This window comes from Aythya ferina (assembly GCF_964211825.1).
Source record: "Aythya ferina genome assembly, chromosome: 21".
NCBI classification, from domain to species: Eukaryota; Metazoa; Chordata; class Aves; order Anseriformes; family Anatidae; genus Aythya; species Aythya ferina.
Window position 1 is genome coordinate 1,593,359 of NC_140319.1, and position 22,485 is coordinate 1,615,843.

General features: G+C 46.2%; 1 protein-coding gene across 5 annotated transcripts in view; it reads left to right on the top strand.

Moving 5' to 3' along the window:
- PAX7 (paired box 7) overlaps positions 1-22,485 on the top strand; it is a 100,671-nt gene that overhangs the window by 37,681 nt on the left and 40,505 nt on the right. For all 5 annotated transcript variants that reach the window (XM_084495382.1, XM_084495384.1, XM_084495383.1 and 2 more), the window contains exon 6: positions 12,251-12,450. In XM_084495382.1, coding sequence (XP_084351508.1) covers positions 12,251-12,450 — 200 coding nt within the window. The remainder of the gene's footprint in view (positions 1-12,250; positions 12,451-22,485) is intronic.

Sequence of the window (22,485 nt, forward strand, 5' to 3'; positions counted from 1 at the left end):
GTGCTGGCAAAACAGGCACTTGTCACTCTGGGCTGGAAGCTTTGCCAGCAGCTCAGCTGGGACCTTGTCACTGGTCGATGCCGCGGAGCAGCATTGTGTGATAAAGGGCAGTGTGCACAGAGGTGGGATATTTGCTCCCTTGTACACACATGACTGAAGCAAATGTCCACCAAGCAAGAGGCAGGGCAGAACACTGAGCAGGTGAGCTCAGGTTCTCTTTTGGCTGCTGGACTCCTGCCCAGCTCAGTTCCCAGCAGAGAATCCCTGTCCCAGGACCTGTAGTGGAAGCCATCTCACAAGCCCGTGTGCCTCTTGTCCTCACCAATGGTCAAGAAGAAGAGCAATGACACTGAATAGTTACACAGACAGCAGGTAGCAGATCTGTAATGGTGATTTTTTTGGCTGCCTTGCCCCTAGCTTTTGCTAACACTGCCCCCTCGTTCGCCAACCTCATCTTGCTCTGAGCCACCTCCTCCCCTCTCCACCCCAAGCTTATTTCCCGGCCGCTGGAGGTTTTAATATTCAAGCCGTACCTTCCACATGAGCTGTGCTGAAGAGTTGACGTGTCGGAGTTTATTGATATCACATCGGGCTGCACAGGGCTGTCAGCTGCACATTCAGCCTTGAGCGACCCCCTAAGGTGCGGGCTCTGGCAGCTCTAAAGGAATCTGCACAAAAACGCCTTTTTGTTTTGTCCAAGGTGAGACAATGCGTGCAGGGCCCTGCACCAGATGACAGGGCTGATAAAGGACCAAGCGGCGCAGGGATATCTTTCTTTCTTTTCACTCCTTCATTCAATCCTTCTTTCTGTCACTTGCATTCTCTCCTCCCTATGCTTTTCTTTCTTCTCTTTCTTCTCCCAGCTCAGCTAGCAGAGAGCAGCAGAGACAAGCAGAGGGGTTCAATTGCAGGCAAATGTCACAGTCCAGCTTCTCAACACATTTTCAGCGGCAGCCAAAGTTGCTGTTGGCCAACCTGATACGGGGCATGCTCTGCTTGTGGGCCTTTTTCTCCTGGAGCTGTTAACATTCATGCTCTTTGGAGTTTTCTCCGTGGGCTGAAATTAATGTAAACCTGTGAGTGTTTGTGTGCATTGGGAGAAAAGTAGGCAGGGGAGGGTTATAAATAGAGAGAGAAAGACAGAGGAACTAGCAGGAGCACAGCAGTGAGACCAGGGAAGTAAGTGGAAGTGGTGGAGCAAGAGAGGATGTGTGTGCACGCAGTGAGTATGCATAAAGCAAAAGGGCACGAGAAAGGGAAGGAAGCAGAAGAGGGAAAAAGAGTCAGATATTCTCCTGAGACACCTGCCTTAATGACTCCTACTGCTTCCCTCTGCTTCCACAGACACGGTAGAAGACAAAGTAAAGGAAGCAAAGTGGCTGCTCGTGCCCACTCTCACACACCTCTTGGCTTCAGGCAGTCGCTCTGACATTCAGATAAATGAAGCAGGGCTTGCAAACAGCAGGAGGAATGTGTTTCTCATGTGTGGTTAAGTGGTCTCTGGTGCCTCATTCTCACAGGCTGGTTTTTCAGGGTTGGGAAAGGTTTATGAGGTTAAATTTGTTTATCTTTCCTGAAAGAGTCTTATATTGAAAGGTCTTTAACTCGATGTATCCAGCCAGGGAGGCCCAGAGCTGGAACAGCAGAGGAGCTACAGGACAAGATTAAGGGCCACTGGCAGAGCTATACAGGGGTTGAGGATGAAAATAAAAGAACTTGTCACAAACTGGGATAGAGGAGCAGTGACAGAGCTGTGCAGGGACCCCAGAGCAGGAACAGCAAGGCAGCCATCAGCTGAGATTGAGATGTGCTGGCAGAGCGCATGGGGCCCAGGACTGTAATAGGAAGGGCGGCAGCACTTCAAGTACGTAAGCAGAGGGGTAGTGGGACAAAGTCAGGAGGAACGGAGGATGTCCCAGGCAAGCATCTGTGAAACCTGGATTTGTGCACCTGACTAGGATGCTGGGCACCAAAGATAGCATGTCTGTGCACGAGCAACGCACTGAGTGTGCTGTGCCAAGTGGATTACACTCCTGTGCTGGAGGAAGGTAAATTTTGCTTTAGGTACCACCTGGTATCTAAATGGCTGAGACATTAGTGTGGTGCTTCTTGCTCAGTTGGCGTTGGGGAAAATTCTAAGGAAAAAGCACTGGATTAGGTTAAGGACGAGGGCTTGGGGCAGGGACAAAGGCACACATTCCCAATATCAGAACCAAGGTGTAAGGGCAAAAGCTGCCTGGAGGTGCTAGTCATCTGGCTGGGCTCCATTCAACATCTTGCTCCTGTGGATCCGAGCGTTGTTTTCCTGAAGGTGTTTGGATAGTACAGTACCTTCTCTATTGTGGTGCTTGTACCTCTGGGCACCCTCAGAGGGTGGTTGGAGCGCATGCAGGGAGGGGTCAGATATTGTATTGTGCACAGAATGAGGAGTCAAACTGGTGCAATGGGCTCCTGGAGGTTCCCCCCCCCCCTCATTATAGTGGCTGTGATGCTGTGTACTCTTGCTGCTGGGGGAAAAGCAGCATAGCTGGAGCACGGAGGGAGGTTACAGCCAGCTGGGCATCACCAGCATGTCCTTGCATCTCTTTGGCCCCCAGCTTCAGGCCTGTCAAGGCATGGCATAAACATAGTATTAGTACTTAGCCTGGGTACCACTGCCGGGAGCAGGGCTGAAGCAGGACACAGAGTGCCAAGCAAAATGGGTGCGTTTTCTCCCTTGGGTTAGGGTATCAGGAGCTTTCGTCAGCCCCATGTAGCTGTGTGCCAGTCTTCCTTGCCCAGCCAAAGGGCCTGGCATCCTGTGCTGCAGGCCCACTGGTCTGGCCTGGGTTTGCTTGCTCCTTTGATAGGTAAGTCAAGGCAGGATCAGCTCTCCCATCCTTAATGCTAGCAGGCTTCCAGCACCCCGGGCGCCCCTGTGCTACTCTCTGCAGCTCAGACCCTCAACTGGGACGTGTTTGCGCTGCTCCATCGACTTCCATACATCTGCGAGAAATTGTTTTAAGGGAACTGGAGAGATGATGCTAAAAAGGGAAGAAAGCAAAAAAGGGAAAACTCCAGAAAAACTGATCAGACCTTTTCTTCTCCTCCTTTCCCCTATATCCCAGCTGGTTTCCCTTTGCTTCCCACTTTTGGGAGCGCTATTGATGCCTCTCTGACTACATCATTTCAATTCAAGTAGAGGAGCCAGCAAGCCCCTGCAGACTCTCTCGTGCAGCCCTCCGCTGGATCCTGCGCCTGCTACAAACACGAGGCTATGAATATTGAAGTGAAAAAGGGGCCTTTTATGGACTTCACAGATGTGCTGGGGAGTTGGGGCAGGCCTCATTACCTCGGGGTTCTTTAAAAGGCCAAACAAAAGCCAGAAGAAAGAGTGTTAGGGGTGGAGGGGGCAGGGAGGCGAGAACTAGAAAAAAAGTTGAAAGAAAAGAAAAGACGACTGGAGTTGATGGATATTCCATCTGTTTATGTTCAGACCAGTGCTGGGAATTAACAAAGGCTGTTGTAGACATAGGCTCTCTTTCTCCCTGCCTCCCTCCCTATCTTTCTCCAAATGTTCTGGATGATTTGGTTTTGTTCACTACTCGCAAGGAACAGAGTATGTTGTGTTTTTTTGTGACCATGTGTCCTTGCGTGGGGGCACCACAGCTGGTACCTTGGCTGCCAGGCCCTGATTTGCAGTGGGGTTTGCTGGGGCCCTGATGTCTCTTACGACTTTCACATGCAGAGTAGATGGAGCCTCCGGGGCCAGATCCCTCCCCCGAGATAAAGGAGTACAGCTTCCTGGCTTTTACCAGAGCTGCACTGGTGTACGTCCGCAAAGGAGTGTGCTTCGTCTGTATGCGTGGCACGGATTAGGAATAAGCAAATGGTTAGGGATGCAATTCCTGCTCCTCTGTGGGGCTGGAAAAGCCCTCATCTAGCTTACCTTGGGCTCAAAGCTGGAAGTTATGTTCCCAACCTAAGCAGGCTGCCTGGGACAGCTGCAGTTGGCGCCAAGAGCAGTGCAGAGGAGAGCATCTGTTGGCTGCATCCTTTCTCCATGCAAGTCCTCAGCTTGGCAAGATGCAAATGACAGATGACTCTCTTGTTTTCTTCTCTTAGAAAACAAGCCCTCTAGCTTTTTCTTTCCAAAGTCTTGCAACACTCTACTTGTAGTTATTCCTAAACACCTGGCTGGATCTGAGCCCAGAGGTTGCTTGTTCAAGGAGATGCAGACAAGTTATAATGGCAAATGGAGGTGAATTCTGGACCCCTGTGCATCCTAAGCACCCTGACCAAGGAGAAGTTTATCTTGTTTAGAGGCATGTATATATTTCATGGTCAAGTGCCAGGTGAGATACTCTCATATAAGAGTTTTCTTAAAGGCCCCGAACCAGGCTGAGTTATGAGGCAAATTCTGTCAGAGCTGGGAGGAAAGTAACTTTGGGCTGAGTGCTTTGGGAAGTAGGACAGCCAGAACCAGGTAAAGCCTGCCAGACTGATCCAGGTCTTGTCTTCAAGCCCCACACATGAATGTGGGGCTCCTCCAGGCTGAATCCCTGGGATTGAGGCACGAAGGAAGTCAGACTGCTGCTATAGGTGGTGTGGTTCTCACTGGGGCTGTCCTGCTGGCTGGCTGCATCCCCTCAGCCACTACAGGAGGTGTGCACGCCTGGGTACCTTTTACATGTGCTCCCTCTTTGTCTATTAAACCTCCAGCATTCCTCTCTCTGTCCTTCCTGCAGCTTCTCCTTCTACATAAGACCATGGTTATTCAGAAGAGATCTTGGCTTGGTGAGGGAATTATCAAGCTGCAAAACACCTCTCACTTTGACCTTCACCTTTCCATGTTCCCCCTAGGCATACATGTACACTCTGCCTCTGTCTCCCTGCACCCCTGTTTGAGAGCATCCACTCCACTGTATTATTTCTAAGTTGTACAACCCATAATGGGCATTACCTCAGTCTGTGCTTTGGTTACAGCTGGCCAGTTCAGTGCCTGAATAAAAAAAAAAAAAAAAAAGAAAAAAGAAAAAAAAAAAGAAAAATACCCAAACCTTTATCTCCTAAGGCCCCCACACTAATGCTTTGCTGAACACTGCAGTCCCCAGCTGAGCTGTAAATGACTTTTTCATTTTCCTAGGCCTGCTACCCAGTCTGTTTGGTATTCAAGGACACCCCACCAACAGGCTCTATCATTCTGCTTGGGCCGAATTACTTGATTAAAACGCATATCAACTATTATGTGATTCGTTTTCTGCCTCTGCTCCACACCACAGCCCTCTAAACTATGTTAAACTGTAATACAGCCACACAGGCATGAGCAAATGCTGGAGAATGGGGAGTTTACCGTTTGGAAAGGGGAGGGAGGGGGAAACCCAAGGTTTATTGTATGTGCTGTGTCTTTTATTTTATTTTATTTTATTTTATTTTATTTTATTTTATTTTATTTTATTTTATTTTATTTTACTTTATTTTATTTTATTTTATTTTATTTTATTATTTTTTTAATCTGGGAATGCGCTTGGACAGGGGAGGGGGGATGAGAGGTGAATTTGAAACAGCTCTGTCTTCTCTTTGCAGTTCCACTTGCTGTTGAATAGGCTTGGAGGTGAGTGGGGCTTATTCTCCACACAAATATGAATCTCTTTCTCATTGTGAGCTCAAGACTTTATCATTTTCCAAGAAGAGAGAAAAGAGGCTGTTCTGGTTTTCACATTAGGAAGAAAAATCTAGGCAATGCAATTCTGTGTCTGTGATGCTACCACTGTGTCTCCCTCTTTCAGGCTTACCATAGTCTTGTTTGCATTTTGATGGGTTTTGTTTGCTTTCTGCCAGAGGGAAAGGCAGATGCTAAGAAGTCAGGGAGAGTTTCAGCTCTTGCTTTTGAAGCTGTTGACTGCAGGTGCAGTGCAGGGGACATGCTCTGAATAAATGGCTGTGTCTTGCTGATCCTTGGTATCCCACCTGGATGCTAGCGTGCTTCTGAGGGGTGTGCAGTCCCACCCGCACTGCTCCAACACATGTGCCATGGCTAAGAGCAACAGCAGAGCCCTCTGCCATGTCTTCATCTGACTTTGCTCTACCCAGAGGCTCTGCTATAGATGCACTGGGCAGAATCACACCTTCTGGGGATTGGACTAGATGATCTTTCAAGGTTCCTTCCAATCCCTAACATTCTGTGATTCTGTCTGTCCTGTTGCAGTAGGAACTCTGAAGCATGTAATTATTTACTTATGGGCTGCACAGGGACTCCTTTTTCTAGCTTATGGACTTATTTTCCTGTATGACTTTTATTCTGGCTCTGCTTTGTCTCCTTAGCAAAGATAGATTTCTGTTTGTTTCGGTAGTCTGATCAGGTGCATGAATACTTTTGTTTTCAATAGCATAGAAAAGCTGCTTATTGCTGCAATATTTTGAGTTCTGCCAAGGGGCTGGTCTCACAAGCAGGTGGAAAAAAGAGGAAGGAGATACCAACATCACAGAACTAGACTGTGGCCTGTTCCAGTCTCAACCTGCTAAATTCAGTAAGAGTGCTTGGAAATAGAGCAGGAATGAAGAGAATAATGTTGTGGCTGTATTGCATATATGCAGATCTTTGTCCCGTTTTATTATTTCGGGCCCTCCTAACAATGTGTACCCACAATCAATGTATTTCCACCTGTGAGATGAGTGCCTCCTTACTGGCTAGTGGCAATGTGGCTCCAATCATTAAGGCAGTGTAAACATCAAAAGTATCATGTGGCAGGTGAAGCAACCTATCCAAGGTCATTGAGAGCCTCTTTAGCTGCCCTCTAGCATAAAATAGCCTGCCCTGACACTCGTGTATGTACAGGACTAGTGAAACGTGCATGCGCACGTGGGACACCAAAGCCAACAGCTTTGGTGGATGAAGAGCTTTGTGAATAAGGGGGGGACCGGGTGTGGGGCTGTAACGTGAGGTGCTCAGATCTCAGCAATGCCCTCAAAGTGAGATTTTCCTTCCTTTCTTGTGCCATTAAATCCAAGCTCCCCTGTGGCTGCATTACCTTCCCGGCCAGCCGCCTCCCAGCCCACTTTTGTGGAGCATCACCATTGCTCCAGCAGTGGCTGGGCGAATTTGCTGAAGCCAATTGTAGCACAAGCGGTGCAGTTAAAGCAAAGCCCTCCACAGAGCCATTCCCTTCCTCCTCTTCATCTCTCCCATCCAACGCACATTTAATTTTTAGGATGGTGCAGCTGAAAGCAAGAGAGAAAGAGAGAGGAAATGAGAGAGAGGGTGACAAAGAGAAGAAATACTGCAGGAAAAAAATGTGTGATTCCCCTTTACCTGCTAACAAAATCCGAGCCCCACTTTAATGAATGCGTTTTCATGTCTGGTCCTGTCTGCCAATCGCTCCAGACGGCACCAAGGTGCTTCAAGGCAAGGCAGCAGGTCCTTACAGAGCATCAAGGGCTCAGTCTGAGCCTGGAGTGTCTTGTTGTGGCCGATTCTGCCTAATCCTGTTGATTAATTTAACTCCAGGGCTAAGAAGCGCCCAGAAGCAGTCAATGGAGGCGGAGGAGAGAGAGGGGGAGGAAGGGAAGTAGAAGAGGGAAGGGGCTGTGGAGAGGGAGGACAAATTCAGTCCATAATTACAGAGGGTTTTCCTTGCTCCTTTCCTCAAGCCCCAGTCTACTTCTGTTCCTTTCAAACCCCTACAAAGAGCTCTGCCCAGCTCATGTTAATTGTACCCCAACCCGAAGCAGCAGCATTATTCAGGAATGTTGAGTTTGTGGGCCATAATTTACACATTTTCTCATGCTAGAATGGGTCTCAGGACAAGCCCAGGCTTATGTTTGTCACTGTTCTTATGTCATCCTGAGGGCACACCTGCACCCATGCGCTGGCCACATTTCATTCCATGGGGAGAAAAAACTCTTGGTTTGTGCAGTTTTCTCCAGCTCCTCCTCCCTAAAGATGGGGGACTTGACATTGGTCCATGCAGACCTTCAGCGAGTCCCTTCATGTGGTCTTTGCTCCCCTCTGGCACAGGCTATACTGGGTCTGATCTGAGAAGGAGCCTCTACATTCGTGTAGCCCCCTCTGAACAGGGGGAAGAAATTAGGAATTTTCACACTTACAAATTTATTTGCATTCCCATATTGAAGTTTGTGTTTATTTCCTGAAGTATTGCAAAGCAGAGAGATTGCAGCAGTTTTTTTTTTTTTTTTTTTCTTTCTGAGCTACCAAACAGTTATGCTAAATAATAAAGATGAAATAGCTCTTGAACACAGCACTGGGGTCAGTGTGTCCTGTAAAACACACACTTTTCTTTTTTTTTCCCTTTTCCATGGCTTGTCCTCCTATGAGATTTTTTTTTCCTCCATTCACCTCTGTTCCGTTCTTTTCTGTCAGTCTTCAGCCAGTATGACATCCTGGGGGAGCTGCCTATCAGACAGCTAGCTGTTTCCCATCCTTCATCACAACAAGTGATTGGTAAGCCACACAAGAAGCTGCTGCCGGATATTTCTCCACCTTTCTATTTACAGGGTGTTCACTGCTGTCCGTGCTGACTAACTGCCAGCGCGTGCTAACTGTTACTGCTGCAGTGATTGCCCGGTTGTGCTGGAGGCTGCAAATGGGGATTCTCCCATTGCTCATGCTGGTGGTAGTGCTGTGCATCTGTTTTTCACACAGGGATGTGTGGCAAGAAAGGAAGTGTTCAGGTTTTGGATGGATCCCCCCCAGACTTGCCTAGCAAGGGAGTTTTTCATGAGTTGCTCTTGCAGCTCTGTGAACCTTCTCCTTGCACAGAAACTTTGTAGAGATTATGGCAATGGTTTGTCTGGCACATTTCAGCCACTTAGGAATGGGAAAAAAAATGTTAGATCTTTGAATAGTATGTTAACAGGTAAAGGAGACTGTCCCCTGACAATAGGGATGCACTAGATAATAGGCTCTTACTGCAGTCTGTCTCAGCCAAAAGACTTTCTATATTATTTAGTGAGTCTGTCTGACAGCAGCAGCTGCATCGTACTAAGACCAGCTGGTTCCAGACATGCCCTGGGATTTTTCTTGTTCTCTTGGTTTCATCTTTGTAGTCGGGTTGTTGGAGCCTCGGACTTGGCACGAGGCGCTGCGGCTTCTTTTCCCAGCTTTGCTCCTGACTCACAGGGTGACCGTAGGTGTGTGACTTCCGCCATCCCTGCCACGGCTGTAAAATGGAGATAATGCCAGCTGGGAGCTGCTGGGAGGCTTGCGGATAGAAAGTGTTACATCAAATTATGTTGCGAGGTTTGGTGCTCTTTCTTTCTAGCCCTGTAGCCAGGGTGATGGCCGGCAGGGTCACTGGTGCTGCTGTGAGCAGGACAGGCAATTGCTTGTGACACTTGCTTGTCCTCTCCCAAAACTTTGTGGTCCAATCAGGGATAGTTAATTAGGAGCATAAAGCTACTGCAGAAAGTTTGGCTGTTTCCCTTGCAGACTTCCACAGCAAAAAAGTGAGCAAAGTGAAGTGTGGGAGATGAAACGGGTTACAGGTTGTTTTGTGGACTTTCCTCACCTGGGGAGATGCTGGATCCCAGCCTTGCTACAAATGTTGTGAGCAGTTGCACCAAAGAAGTGGTGGGCCTTAGTAGATGTTACTGCATTTCTATCGAGTGGGAAGGAGAAGAGTTATATCTTAAAAAGTCACTTTGATATTTCTGTCACCATAGTACTTGCCAGGCAGGCTGGGCCTTTGTTGCACCAGATGTGAAACAGGCCACAAATGATAGCTCCTGTGATAAAGAAGCATCATAGCTACTGTGGGGTATATTAACCATATAGGATCGTGTATTAGCTATAAAGAAACATGTTCTGCTGCAGAGATAGGTGATATTTAACTTTGTGTATTTTCCTTCCCTCCTCACACTGTCCCTCTCACATTCTGGACCAAAACTCACTTCTATCCTTTTTTGCGTATCACCCGAGAAGGTACTAATTAAACCAATAATAGTCAGTGACTTAGTTGATCAACTTAAAGAAATTTACTGTATGCTGTAGGTTTCCAGATGTGCTTTTGCGCAGCGTGGTACTCTGGGGTCCAGATGTGCTTCTACCTGCATCAAATCATCTGGGATGCAGATGTGCAGGGCTGCTATTTTCAAGTACAGATGTTCCTTTTAACCACTTGAGATTCCAGACCTTCCCTGGAAATGGACATAACCAAAAAGCTAGTTTAGTAACAATTTTCTACTATGTACACTAAAACTGTCTTTAAAATGTTGGACGGATGCTGGTCCCCTGAAGTCAACAGTGAATTTCTCACTGCCTTCAGTGAGAAATAAAGGGGTTTTGATCTAACAACACAGATGTGTCTGAAGATGCTGTGCATTGGTAAGCCAGAGCTAGAAGAAGGGAGAGCTTTGAAGTGATGGCTTTGCTTAACTGGAGTTACTCGGTTCTGACATTGTGTCCTCACAGTGAAGCCTCAAGACAATAAAAGCATTTTTGTATTGTAGCAACTGAATTCAGTGGCATTTTGTGATCTTCTCAGTATAAACAAGTGAGCTCCGATGGGATGTTTGCCTCCTCCTCCTCAAATGGCCACCATTCTTGAGCAGCTGTTGGGGAAGTCACAGCTGTCGTTCCCAGCTCTGAAAAGAAAAAGGCAGACTTTGGGTGATGATAGCATAGGACCTGAACATAAAGAGATTGCAAAGCACTATTACTAGCCTTAGGGAACTTTATTGTCAAGGTGAGCGTATGTAAGTCCCACTTCTAATCCCAAATTGTGAAAGGTTTACCTAAAAGGAAAAAATAAATGTGAGCATGGTGTTTTAGCTCTGTCTTATGTTTGTACAGTTATTCTGAAAGATAAGCCAAGCGTGGTTAAAAAAATAATAATATTGCACATTTAATGAGCTTCTTATTTTCATGAGAGTGAGTGAAAAGGTGGGTAACATTGGTAGTGGGATGGTTGGACCAGATAATCTTGGCACATCTTTTCCAACCTTAGTGATTCTATGATCCTAAGGTGGCAGAGGCCAGATCTCTCACCTAGCTGAAAGGCTCCATACATCATGTTCTTCGTTCTCTAGTGCTATGATCCCTTGGCACATTTTTCACTGTCCCAAAGGCAGACATAAAGTTTTGTCCTAGCTGAGATCCTCCATACATCACTGTCTGCACTGCAGGGAAGCGATAACCTGAAGCCTCGGGCACAGATTTCTGAAACTGCCGCTTTGTACCCTGAGAGGCTTCTCACAAACACTGGGGATGCAGAAAACGCCGTTCTAAGTGCGTCCCATCTAAAATCCATGGGTCTGGCTGAAGCCTTGGTGTAAATCAACATAGTGCCTTCTGCTTTACCGCTGGATAACAAAAGGAACAGAACTGGGCTTACTCCAGCTCTATTTGGGTTTATTGTTTGATAGCACCTTCTGCGCCCTGCAAACAGCACTTACTGTCAGCAAGCCCTGCTTAATTTGCTCAGACAAGAGCTGGCATCAACTGCTGGCTATGGAGGAGAGACAAAAGCAAAGGGCCTGAGAAGGGGATAGGTTTAGCCTGGTGTTCAAGGTAGGGAGAAGGGAAGGGCAGAGATCCAGGGCAAGGGAAGGTGGAGGAAATGGGTGAACAAATAGAGCTTGGTGGAGGACTTTTGTTCACCTTAATGCTCACAGAGTCTGACCTTCTGTAAAATGCCCACTGAAATTTGCAAAGTAAGAGAAGAAGAACTGTGTCCTGCGGGCAGTCCAACATAAAGATGAAGGGGAGCAGGACATATTTTTCCCAAATGCAAAAGTTCCTATTTCTCCTTTTCTTCCCAAGGTTCTTTAAAAACTTGAAATATCAAATGCTAATACTTAAAAAAAACACAAGAGAAAAATAGCTGCAGAAGCCAAAGCGTCATGTGTTGAAATCTTTGTGCACTCATTTCAGTTTCTACATATGTTCAATGTAAAATGTGCAACTCTTAAAAACAGTCATTCCAAACTAAAAATGGAAATTTATTGAAATAACATAAATCAACAACTGGAAGCTCTTTCACTGTAACCACTGTGGACTTTGAGCCATCCCATTCATGCAAACAAATTTTATTTTGTTAAATTGTCTTTTTACTATGTGGGGAAAAAATAGTAGAAGGAAACTACAGTAGCAGTAGAGAGCTGATAGCTATATTGCACAGGGACAGATAATTTGTTTTGATGGACACTTTCATTACAGAACTGAGATTACTGCTATGCTGAACTGTTTCAACAGCCTTTCTGCCTATTGCTTTTTACCCATGCAAACATAATTTCGTACTTCTTTCCTACCCAGGTAACAGGCTGGATGAAGGCTCTGATGTTGAATCTGAACCAGACCTGCCTTTGAAGCGTAAGCAACGCCGCAGCCGAACCACCTTCACCGCTGAGCAGCTGGAGGAGCTGGAGAAGGCCTTTGAAAGGACCCACTACCCAGACATCTACACACGAGAGGAGCTCGCTCAGAGAACCAAGCTCACTGAGGCCCGAGTTCAGGTAAGAATGAGAACTGGTGCATGGCGAGTCAACCTGGTGGCACAGCTTCTTGCTTACCTTGGGGAAGGAGGTGGTAGCACTGGGGAGGAGGGTGCTGAAAGGTGGTGATTTGGTTGCACCTCTTCTCTGGAGCCCCATTCACAAGAATCTGAGGCAAAAATCCAGCTCTGTAGATTCCCACGTTCCCATGAATTTGCAGATATGCCATTTGTATTTGGCCTGTTGCAGAGGTACCAGCTGGAGGATTTCCATCCAGGTTGGGACTAGGAGCCAAATTTTCCCTAACTTGGCAAGGCGTTCAGCTCTGTTTTCTGTGTGAGGAAATTCCTCCATTTGCCTAGGAGGAAGCAGCGTGTGTGTATGTTTGTATTTGGTGTTTTAGGAGAAATCACACCATTTACCAACCTTGCCCAGGGGAGCAGATCATATTTTGCAAAGTTTGCAAGTTGTGTGTGTGAATTTTCATAAAACTTTTTTTTTCCCCCCTGATCTCCAGAGAGTACAAAACGGGCGGGGGGAAGGAAGAAGAGGGGAGGAGAAGGAAGGGAGGGTTTGGAGCCGGGGGACGCTGACATCTACACGATTAATAGCCCTTGTGGGAACTCCACACAGAGACCCTTATGTCTTCCAGATAAAGGCTGGGTCAGCAGTGTGTGCAAACATGCAGAGGGATAAGGAGTGTGAACAGATCGGGGGGTATAATAGAGTCCCTTGGGGAAAGGGAAGGAAAGGGGGAGGGATTGGGGATTGTGCTGGGTTAAAGAAGTGAAATGGAGACCCCAGCAGTCCGTCCTCCGTGTGGCTGGTGTGATTAGGTTTCAGGCTAAGCACAGGGCTCTCTGCACACACAGCCAACAGTTGAATTGCGGGCAGAGAGAGGAGGGAAAGTACTCCAGGCTTGTGGCAAGGACACAGACAATTAACCTGCTTCTCCAGAACAAAACAGGCTTTTTTTTTTTTTCTTTTTTTTTTTCTTTTTTTTTTTTTTTGCTGTTGTTCTGTGGTTCTCACGATAATGAGCTTGATGTGATTGCTCAGAAGCCAAAAGTGCCAAAAGTTTCTGCTGTTTTCCCTGAGCTGTCTGGGCATGGATGTTTCTCCCACACACCTGGGATGTTCCCTGGCTAAGGACTTTTCCCAGTGTTAAGCCAGTCACAGCACTGCAGCAGACACATCCTTATATCCCTCCAGCTTCCTCCTGGGAGGTGCCAGGTTTTCCTGAATCCATCATCCCTCATGGTCTGCCTTATAAAAACACCAAAAAGGGAATCTGGTGAACTTTAAGCTGTTTCCGGTTTTGATCTTAGTCAAAAGGCCTTGTCAGAGTATTCAACAGCAAGAGTGTTAATTTGCTAGACATGCAGGACTTTAGTTAGGTGGAGACTGGGAAAAGTGGCTAATTTAGGGAACTAATCTACTAAATGTTGGAATGTGTGGATTCCCCCATTTTTGTTTTTCATATTCCACTCCTAATTGCTCTTGCTTGTGTAGATGAACATAAAGTTGTTAATGGAGTTGCAAAAAGTAAAAAAAGGGCATTTCAAGAAAGAGCAGAGTTCAGGTAACACCTTGTCATGGGGTAAGAGAAAACCTGCATTGTGTGAGCTGTGATGAGGACATGCTAGGGAGGATGGGAAGAGCCTTGAAGTGCCAGGGAGTGCAAAAACAGAGGCAGATTCTCTCTTTTTCCAAGGGGTTCTGGCCTCACCGTGACAGGACTGGGAGAAGGGAGGGAGGTGAGAGCAGAGAAAGGGAAAGCTAAATAAATAAATAAGGAGAACCTTTCCCTTGTCTCAAGCTGTGATCTCTGAATCCCCCTACTTGCTCCCAGGCAGCTTGCATGGAGGTTTCTGCCAGGGCTCCACAAGCAGCTGTTCTCCGAGGCACATTCCTGATGGCTTTCTCATTCTGACATCCTGGCAGGCTCAGCTTCTTCCCACCACTTTTAAGCCTGCCGCCCCTTGTAAAATTTTCTGGATATCAGAGCAGATCTTTTACTGGCTCTCGGGACCTACAAACATTAGTCAATCAAGTTTTTTTTTTTTTTGGGGGGGGAAAGCCACACACACACACAAACGCACTCACATGCACCATCCAGCAGGATATCTTCTACCACATTATAGTCGTACTCCTGTCTCAGAAGAGTTTCTAAGGCCAAAAGGTGCACTTTTGGATTAAAGATAGCTGCAATAACAGTAGGTCTGGCTGAGACCAGGGTTTCTGGGTGTTAAGAGCCATGCTAGCATCTACCCAGAGACAGACTTTGTCTGCAGAAGCTTATCATATTAGCATATAATATGGGAGGTGGACGTATGAAAAGTATTTGGTGACCCGTGGTCACAAAAGAGACTAGAGAGTAGCCCTTACTGCTCCTTGGTGCTTGTTCATTCCTCATCCATCTTCTGGAACTGTGCCTTCTGTCTGCTGTGCAGCCATGTCCCTTGATCAAACCCATCTCTGAAGCAGAGCTCAGATGTTGCTACCCAGCTTTCTAACTGTGTCGTGTATTAACACCACCCCTGCACTGCAATCCCATTGAGCTAATCACTGTTCCAGCACTGAACAAAAACAAGAAGGCCTGTGCATACATTCTCCTTGCTTCTTTCTCCTGCTCAGCTCTCTGCTTTACCACATGAAAGATGAACCTGCCTAGGTCTCATTCATTCCCTCCGATACCTGAGTGTTCACGTACTGTAATCTCCTCCACATGAAAAGCTGATAGCTCTGTTAAACTTTATTGGCAGGCCTTAGAGTCCGGCCAGTCCTGCAGCTGTCTAGCTAAGTGGAAGTTTGACACGTTGACAGCTAATAAAATCCACAAGCTGAACAACAAGAAGAGGTGGAGGGGGAGCACTTCCAAGCTCCAATTTCTCATCTGCTAGGAAGATCACGGGAGGGTGAGCAATATTTTAGCAGGGTCACGGCAGTGTCTGTGTGGGTTAGATGCCGGATTCCAGTGTTCAGGCTTCAACACACCATACGGTGTGAGACATTAAAAGGTTAATCCCAAACACAGCGCAGACTGCCATGGATTTCCGCACAACCAGGATTATGGTGCCAGATCTGTGCTGAGTGAGGCCACCAGTGGAAATTCCCACTGACTTGTTTTTGTGCAGGGCAATGTCTTGACTCATGTGGCCACACAAATTGTCCAGTACTGAACAAATTCCTGCCCATCTGCATGGTCCCATTTCATCACTTCCAGAAAACAAGTTGCTGAATCCAAGTGTTCATGGATTTTAAAATTAAGTCTAACAGCTAAGCATTTCACTTAGTGAATTTAATGGAAGCTTTGATTTTGATCTGCAGTGTATTCTGGGTTTTTATACTGTTTTTTTGCAACTACATAACTGACAGCGTTAAAGTTCTTATATAGAAAAAACAACCTTAATGGGATTCTCTGATAATTTTGAACTTCTTCTCACTGGTATTTCTAGAGAATGGACATTTTTCAGAACAACCCATTTCTCACAAATGGTTTCAGCTTTGTCAGTATAGCATTTTTCAGTAGGAAAATAGTTTTGTCAGAAATTCGTATTTAAGTGTGGAAATGACTTCTCGAGGCAGCACCGGTGTCAGTGTCAGAAGAGACACCAGGTACATCAGTCATAGGGCTAACGAGTTGAAACTAATCCTTCTCTTAGATGATCCCATTTGTGTATCTGCTTGGCCAAATGTGTTGTAATTTGAAGGCTAGTCACAAACAAACATCAGTGCTTTTTTCAATTTGATATTTGAACGCTATCAACAAAAAGAATATAAGGTAAAACAAAGGAGAACGCATGCATAAATTGTCCCCAGACCGGCCCCACAATCCCAAGTCATTTTGAAATGTGTATGCTGGAAATGTTTTTCACAAATAGACCTCAGTGCATAGGTTCCCACCCAAACAGCCCCTCTCCCTTCACCCTACTGCTGTAATGACTCAGACATGACAGGCTCCAAAATATTATCTCAAAATGTTTTCCTAGAAACCCACCAAAATCGTTCCCAAAAAAATAGATGGCAGCTTCTCAGTGTGATTCAGATGGTCCTACCATAGGCAGCTGGGTACAAGCATGCATACTGCAAGCAAGTACGTTAATTCTAGTTCCTATAGTCTAGGCAGTGGGCACTTTCTGGAATTAAATCAAAAGTGAGAAGGGGTGGGTGCCTTGTGATGCTGATCTCTGTTATTAATTCCCAGGAAATTCCATGCACTGAGAAACCGTTATTTCAATAACAAAATTAAACTGGAGAGCAGGAGTCGCAACCCAATGCTTTATTGATCATTTTTATGATGGATACCATTGTGATTTCTGCCTGGGAGAAAATGGATGTTTCGTTTAATAAAAAGGCTCAGAGCAATTCTGTCTCTGAAATCTCGGTGCATTTCTAGGCTACTCACATAATATGTATTTTATGACACAGTTTCAAACTGTAGTAAACAGCCATATTCTAGATCATGCTGCAGCAGCTCAGACATGCCGAATGGAGCACCAGAAAAGAAATTCCATTCCATTTTGCTTGAAATTTTTTTCACAAAGCAATTCTGTTCTCAGTGTGAAGGAGCTCAAACCACCATTCCCCCATTTCCCAGCAGCTCTCTGCAGTCTGTGCAGAAAATACACAGATTTCGTGGGAACTTCTCAGCTCTCTCTGCTCTGTGCTAGTGGGGACCCCGGTGCTTTCACCAGCTGTCCCTGCGGTCAGAGGCCTGCCCTTGAGATGGTGCTTTACAAAGGCGTCATGTGGAAGGATGGTGCGGTGACAGCCAGGCTTCCTCTAGCTCTGAGCATAAGCTGGAGTCATGAAAAGCTGCTGGAGCCTAATGCTGTTTGCCTGGTGTTTGGATTCCCAAACTCTTTGAGTAGTGTCCAAACTGGCCCTTCTGAGGCAGTCCCCCTCCCTTAAAGGTCGGCTGGGAATGTTTTCTTTCTTCCTGAGGGTCCGACTCGTTTACATTTCTTGTGAAGAGAGCTGCGATGAGGTTATGACACAACAGCTGCCCCGTGTTTTTGGCAGCAGCTGGGGCACTGAGAGGCCGTGCGGAGGAGCTGGGAGCTGGAGCTCTCGTTGGCAGAGCCTAGCTTGGCACTCTCCTTTTCCACGGCACGGGGCCAACCGCACTCTCGCGCCCCAGAGCGCCCAGCTAGATGGCCTGCCGCGAGAACAGCCCCTGGCACTGCGGTGGCTGGCCCGTGAGAACCGCAGCAGTGCTGCCGGTGCGTGTGGCCAGGCACGGCGAGAGACCCGCGGCGCGGTGCCAAGCGGCATCCAGCTCCCGAGGGAGGTCAGGGTGAGGGCAGCGTGCTGTTCCAGGCAGCTGAAAGGAAGCGGCTCCGCAAGGTAAAGCCAGCAAGGGCTGAATGCTGCTGAGATGGCAGTGGGGTCTGGATGCTTCCCTGGATGCGGCTAAGGGAGATCCTGCTACAGAAGGATGCAGATGATGAGAGGGAGAGGTTGGTAACCAGCCTCGTAAAACCCATCTTGTAAGTTTTCAATCGCTTAGTGAATCGGTGCTGGATGTCTCACAGTGTTGCTGCTGTTCTTTCACATCCAGCCTGAATTATAAACAGAAATGCAATTGGATTGCAGAGTAACCAACGACACACTTGCCCCAGCTAATATCCTCCAAATAAGCCCTTGATCCATCTACTTGCGAATGAAAAAAAATAAATTAAAACAAAATGTAAAGTAAATTTTCAGATATCCAAACTGCAGTGGCAAGTCCTTTTTGACCTAAATTTTCCTAAAGCCAGAGGTGATCTCTTGAAATTGCGAGCACATCCTTTGCCCACATCTATGGACTTCCTTAGAAAAGCATCAGCACTTTTGATATTTGTAGGAGAATTACAGTGACCAGCACCCTTGGAAATAGAAATGTCCCATTCATGGGGGACAAAGTCCCAGCTGCATCAGCCTTAAGGGCATCTTGCTAGAGAGAGTCAGCATTATTTCATTAAGTATGAAATTTACTGAAGATGAAGATGATAAACTTAATCCTGTAGTCCTTCTAGCAAAACATTGCTTGAAATCAACTAGAATGAATACAAACTTCAGGACTTGCTGTATAATTTGACAAGACCAGCTTGGTTTGTACATGTGTGGCAGGGAACCTGTAGGAAACAATTGGAGTACTTTATGTCAGAAAGTGCTCCTTTGAGCTTGCTGGCTTCTGCAGATGGAGGAATCCATTTGATACAGTAAAAAGTGGTTTTTAGGAAAAATCACGGATTTTGGTGTTGAGATTCAGACAAGTCAGTTCTGGGTTTTGCTTGTTTGTCCTATTCTGCTTTTCTTGGTCTGCTTTGGACCAAGGGGCAGAACTGCCACCCTCACAGTCACAAGCTGAAAAGGGGATCACCTAAACAATGTGGTAACAATTTACTTTTCTTACAAAGGCAAGAGGGCCCAGAGGCCAAAGCAATGAACTAGGTCCCAGTGCCTTGGATGAAACCGTTGTGTGTAACACTGAGCACTCAGCTGGTCTAAATGGAAGTCAGTGAAGTTGCACTGATTTATAGCAGCAGAGTGTCTGTCCCATTGTATTAAAAACAAACAGGGCCTCCGAGAGGTTTTATGAGGAGAACCTTTATCCCAAAATTTCCAGTTCAACAAAGGTGGACCAAAATGGTTCTCACATGCTTTGTTCATCTGCCCTGCGCTGAAGCTCTGATGCTAGCAGAGCTGCTGCCTTGTGTGTGCCAGGTGAAGTGAGCACGTGAACCAGCACGCATGGTGCTCAGGCTGTCCTCAACCTCCCCAGCTGAGGAGGCTTTCTATTTACTGGGGCACCACTGTAATAGATTCAGCTTGGTCAATAATGGAGAACGTTTATAATAATCAGGGGTAGGCATTGCAAGGGTTTGTTAAGCTTTAAGCCCCTTCCCATAGTGTTTAAGTTATTATAAAGGCTCATAGCTTTTCCTTGCAAAGAAAATCTTGATAGTGTAACTCAACGTGCTGCTGGTTTGCTGCTAAAGCCTAGTCTATATCCAGGCAAACAACAGCAGCAAGAAATCTACTCCCCCAACATCTCATTCACCTCAGTGAGGTGTGAACATCAAAACCCATTCTGAAATGTTTAAATGCAACTCAAACACCATTAAAATTGGGCCATCTAAGAAGCAAGTGAGCAAGTGCAGAGAGAGCACTTCATAAAATGCACCGTCTTGCAGCTGCTTTATGGCAGCACTGAAGTCATCCAGATGTCTTCAGGCTTCCACAAGTCCCATTCACCCTCAGACACAGAGTTTATAAAGATAAGCAGATAAATAAAATAGAGGTTTTATTAATTTAACAGAATTTTCTCTTACGACTTGAAGTAATCACAGTACGTAAAAAATAGATCTGGAAAACGCAATAGCATCAGCAAACAGTCATTCAGAATCCAGTAGCTATGTCATTCAATTGTGTGTATATATATATATATATTCTATAAGTATGAACTCCCTCGTAACAGTGAATCACAGAATCACAGAATTGTAGAGGTTGGAAGGGACCTCAAAAGATCATTGGGTCCAACCCCCCTGGTGAAGCTGTATCGCTGGTCAGAGTTGGGTTCGGAGATCTGAAGCCATGAGTTCAAACATGGGCTTAGACAGGATGTCTCAGCACAGAAGTGGACAGATGGACCTGCTCCATTTTTTCCGCCTCCTGTTTCCATGTCTGGAGGATGCAATCTATCAGCAGTTACAAGGTGTTTGTACTGTGATGATCATTTAAAGGTAGAGATGGCTTTTTGGTTGAGGAAGCGTTTATATCACAACTAATTCATGGATAGCTACTCAAAGGCTATAAATAATATTGCAAGAGTAAAGTAACTTGTGCGATAATGAAATATTTCACTGCCAACAATGGTTTGTTTAATAAAAAGCAGTTTGGAAAAAAAACAAACAAACAAACAAACAAACAAAAAAAAAAAAACAAACACATTTACCAGAAACTGTTCAAACTCTTCGGAAGAATGTTATAAATAGCTAACACCTTCAGGAACAGGGATATGCCAGGAGAAATATAGGCTAAATTCATTGGATAATCTCATTTGTGAAGAATCATTTGTTCTGCTCCACTAACCTTGTTTAATATTTATCTTAACCGTATCACCCACAAGTGACAGAGGCTCAGCGTTTTGGGCACTGAGCCAAAGTGTCACCAGATACTGCTGTATCCTTACACGCACAGATAAAATCTGCGTGCCTAAAATCTGTGCACTGCTAGGGGCTTTTTTTCTTGTTTTGTAAAGAATTATCTCAATAGCCTTGATGATGTTCGTATGTCCCTGATGTCTGTTTTTTGCACCCCTTAGCACCTGGCATCACTAAACTGCTGTAGGGCCTTGCAGGACCCCATCTCACTGTAATGTTTTGGCCCTTCCAGCCTGGGAAGACATTAGGATGGAGTTGTAACTATATTGGGTCTCTCATCAGTGCTGTTGCTAGAGCTCCTCTTTCTGAAAGCCTACTGCAACAGCCGCCTGGAAAGCCCAGGGTCTGCAGCATTTATGATAGTGTGGACAAGGTGAGGAGGCACTGCAGGGACCTGCCCTGCTGCCGGAGAGAACCTGACCTGGCACAGCCTCCCCCATGCAGCCTGGGGAGGGACCTCATCAGATTCTGGTGGAGTTTGTGTGCTTGCTTGGGATGGATGATTCTTTTCCACCTGGTTTCTGCAGCCTCTTGGGCCTGTGAAAGCAAACACATGTTGCATCCCTTCCATGCTGCTGGAGAGCAAGGGCACGGCTTGGCTTTTCCATCCCTGTTTCCATTTATGAGCTCATTTATCCCATCCATCTTTCTCCAACATCAAGTCCTGATTAGGCTGAGCAGGAACACAACAGGCTTTCTTTCCCACAGGAGGCTCTTTTTGACCTTCCTTTCCTCTCCTTGTCTGACAAATTGTGGGAGCTGACCCATATCTCAGCGGCTGCAGGGATAATTCAGTCCAGCCCCATCCTGGCAGGCAGCTGTCTCTGCAGCCCTTCTCCACTGTTCTGCTGGTTGAGAACAAGTGGCTGGGACATCTCGGGCCAGCCCTTGGCAGGGTTGGGTGCAAGTGTTCATGTTAAATAAGAACCAGTGCTAACCTTTGCCCCAAACCCACTCTGACTGGGAGGATGAACATGAAGAACCTTCTAGGACGTAATTTTTTAAGTTGTTTTCCATACAGGCACTTCTGTATCTATGCACTTGCCCTCAGCAGAGCTGAGCAGTGTATGTAACACATCTCCTGTCTATATAATGCATTTTTTGGAAGCCAATCAATGGGGACAAAAGCCCCAAATATCTCTAGCAGGTATGAACTGTTGCCTTCAATGACCTGTATTATACATGTACTGCCATACCTTTGGCAAGCAGCATATTTAAACAGCACGAGATCTCTTTGCTATGCACAGAGAAATGATTGCGAAGAACTTGTCTTGTTAAGAAGCAGCAGGTTTCTGCACTGCCAGTTTTTCTGCTCTTGGGTTCTTCACACAGTCCTTTTTGCAAGTGCTGGCTGCCCTGGTCCCAGCATACAACCGTAATTGTGCAATTCTGCCCCAGCAGCCTCTCAAACAACATCTCCACAGGCAGACCAGCAGCTTCAAAACTTCTTCCCCTTCCCATCTTCTTCCCACCAGTCTGGGTTTAGCAGACGTAGCCTTCACCCTGGGCTTAACATGGTGTAACAGTATCCTCTGGCAGGGGGAATCTTTAGTGGCTGATAAAACCTTAACTGTTGTGAAATGAAAGCAGGTTCCCTTTGAAGTGCGCCTCGCATTACAGTTAGATGCTTTAGCCTCTATATTTTAACTACCAATAAAATGATTTATAAGCATAAAGGCCTGAGCCACCTTTAAGGCGGGGGAAGGGAAAGAATTGCTAACGTCATTAGCTGGAATGTATCTGCTTTTTTTTTCTGTGGGTTATGAGTAAGGGGCAGAATCAACCTGTTTGGGCCATGAAATGTCCCTTCCTCTGCACGGGAAGATAAATCCTATCAATTTCTTTGTGGAAGGTTTCAGTGTATTTGGGGCTGCGTTCTCCAGCCAGGCTCCGTTAGGAAGCAGTG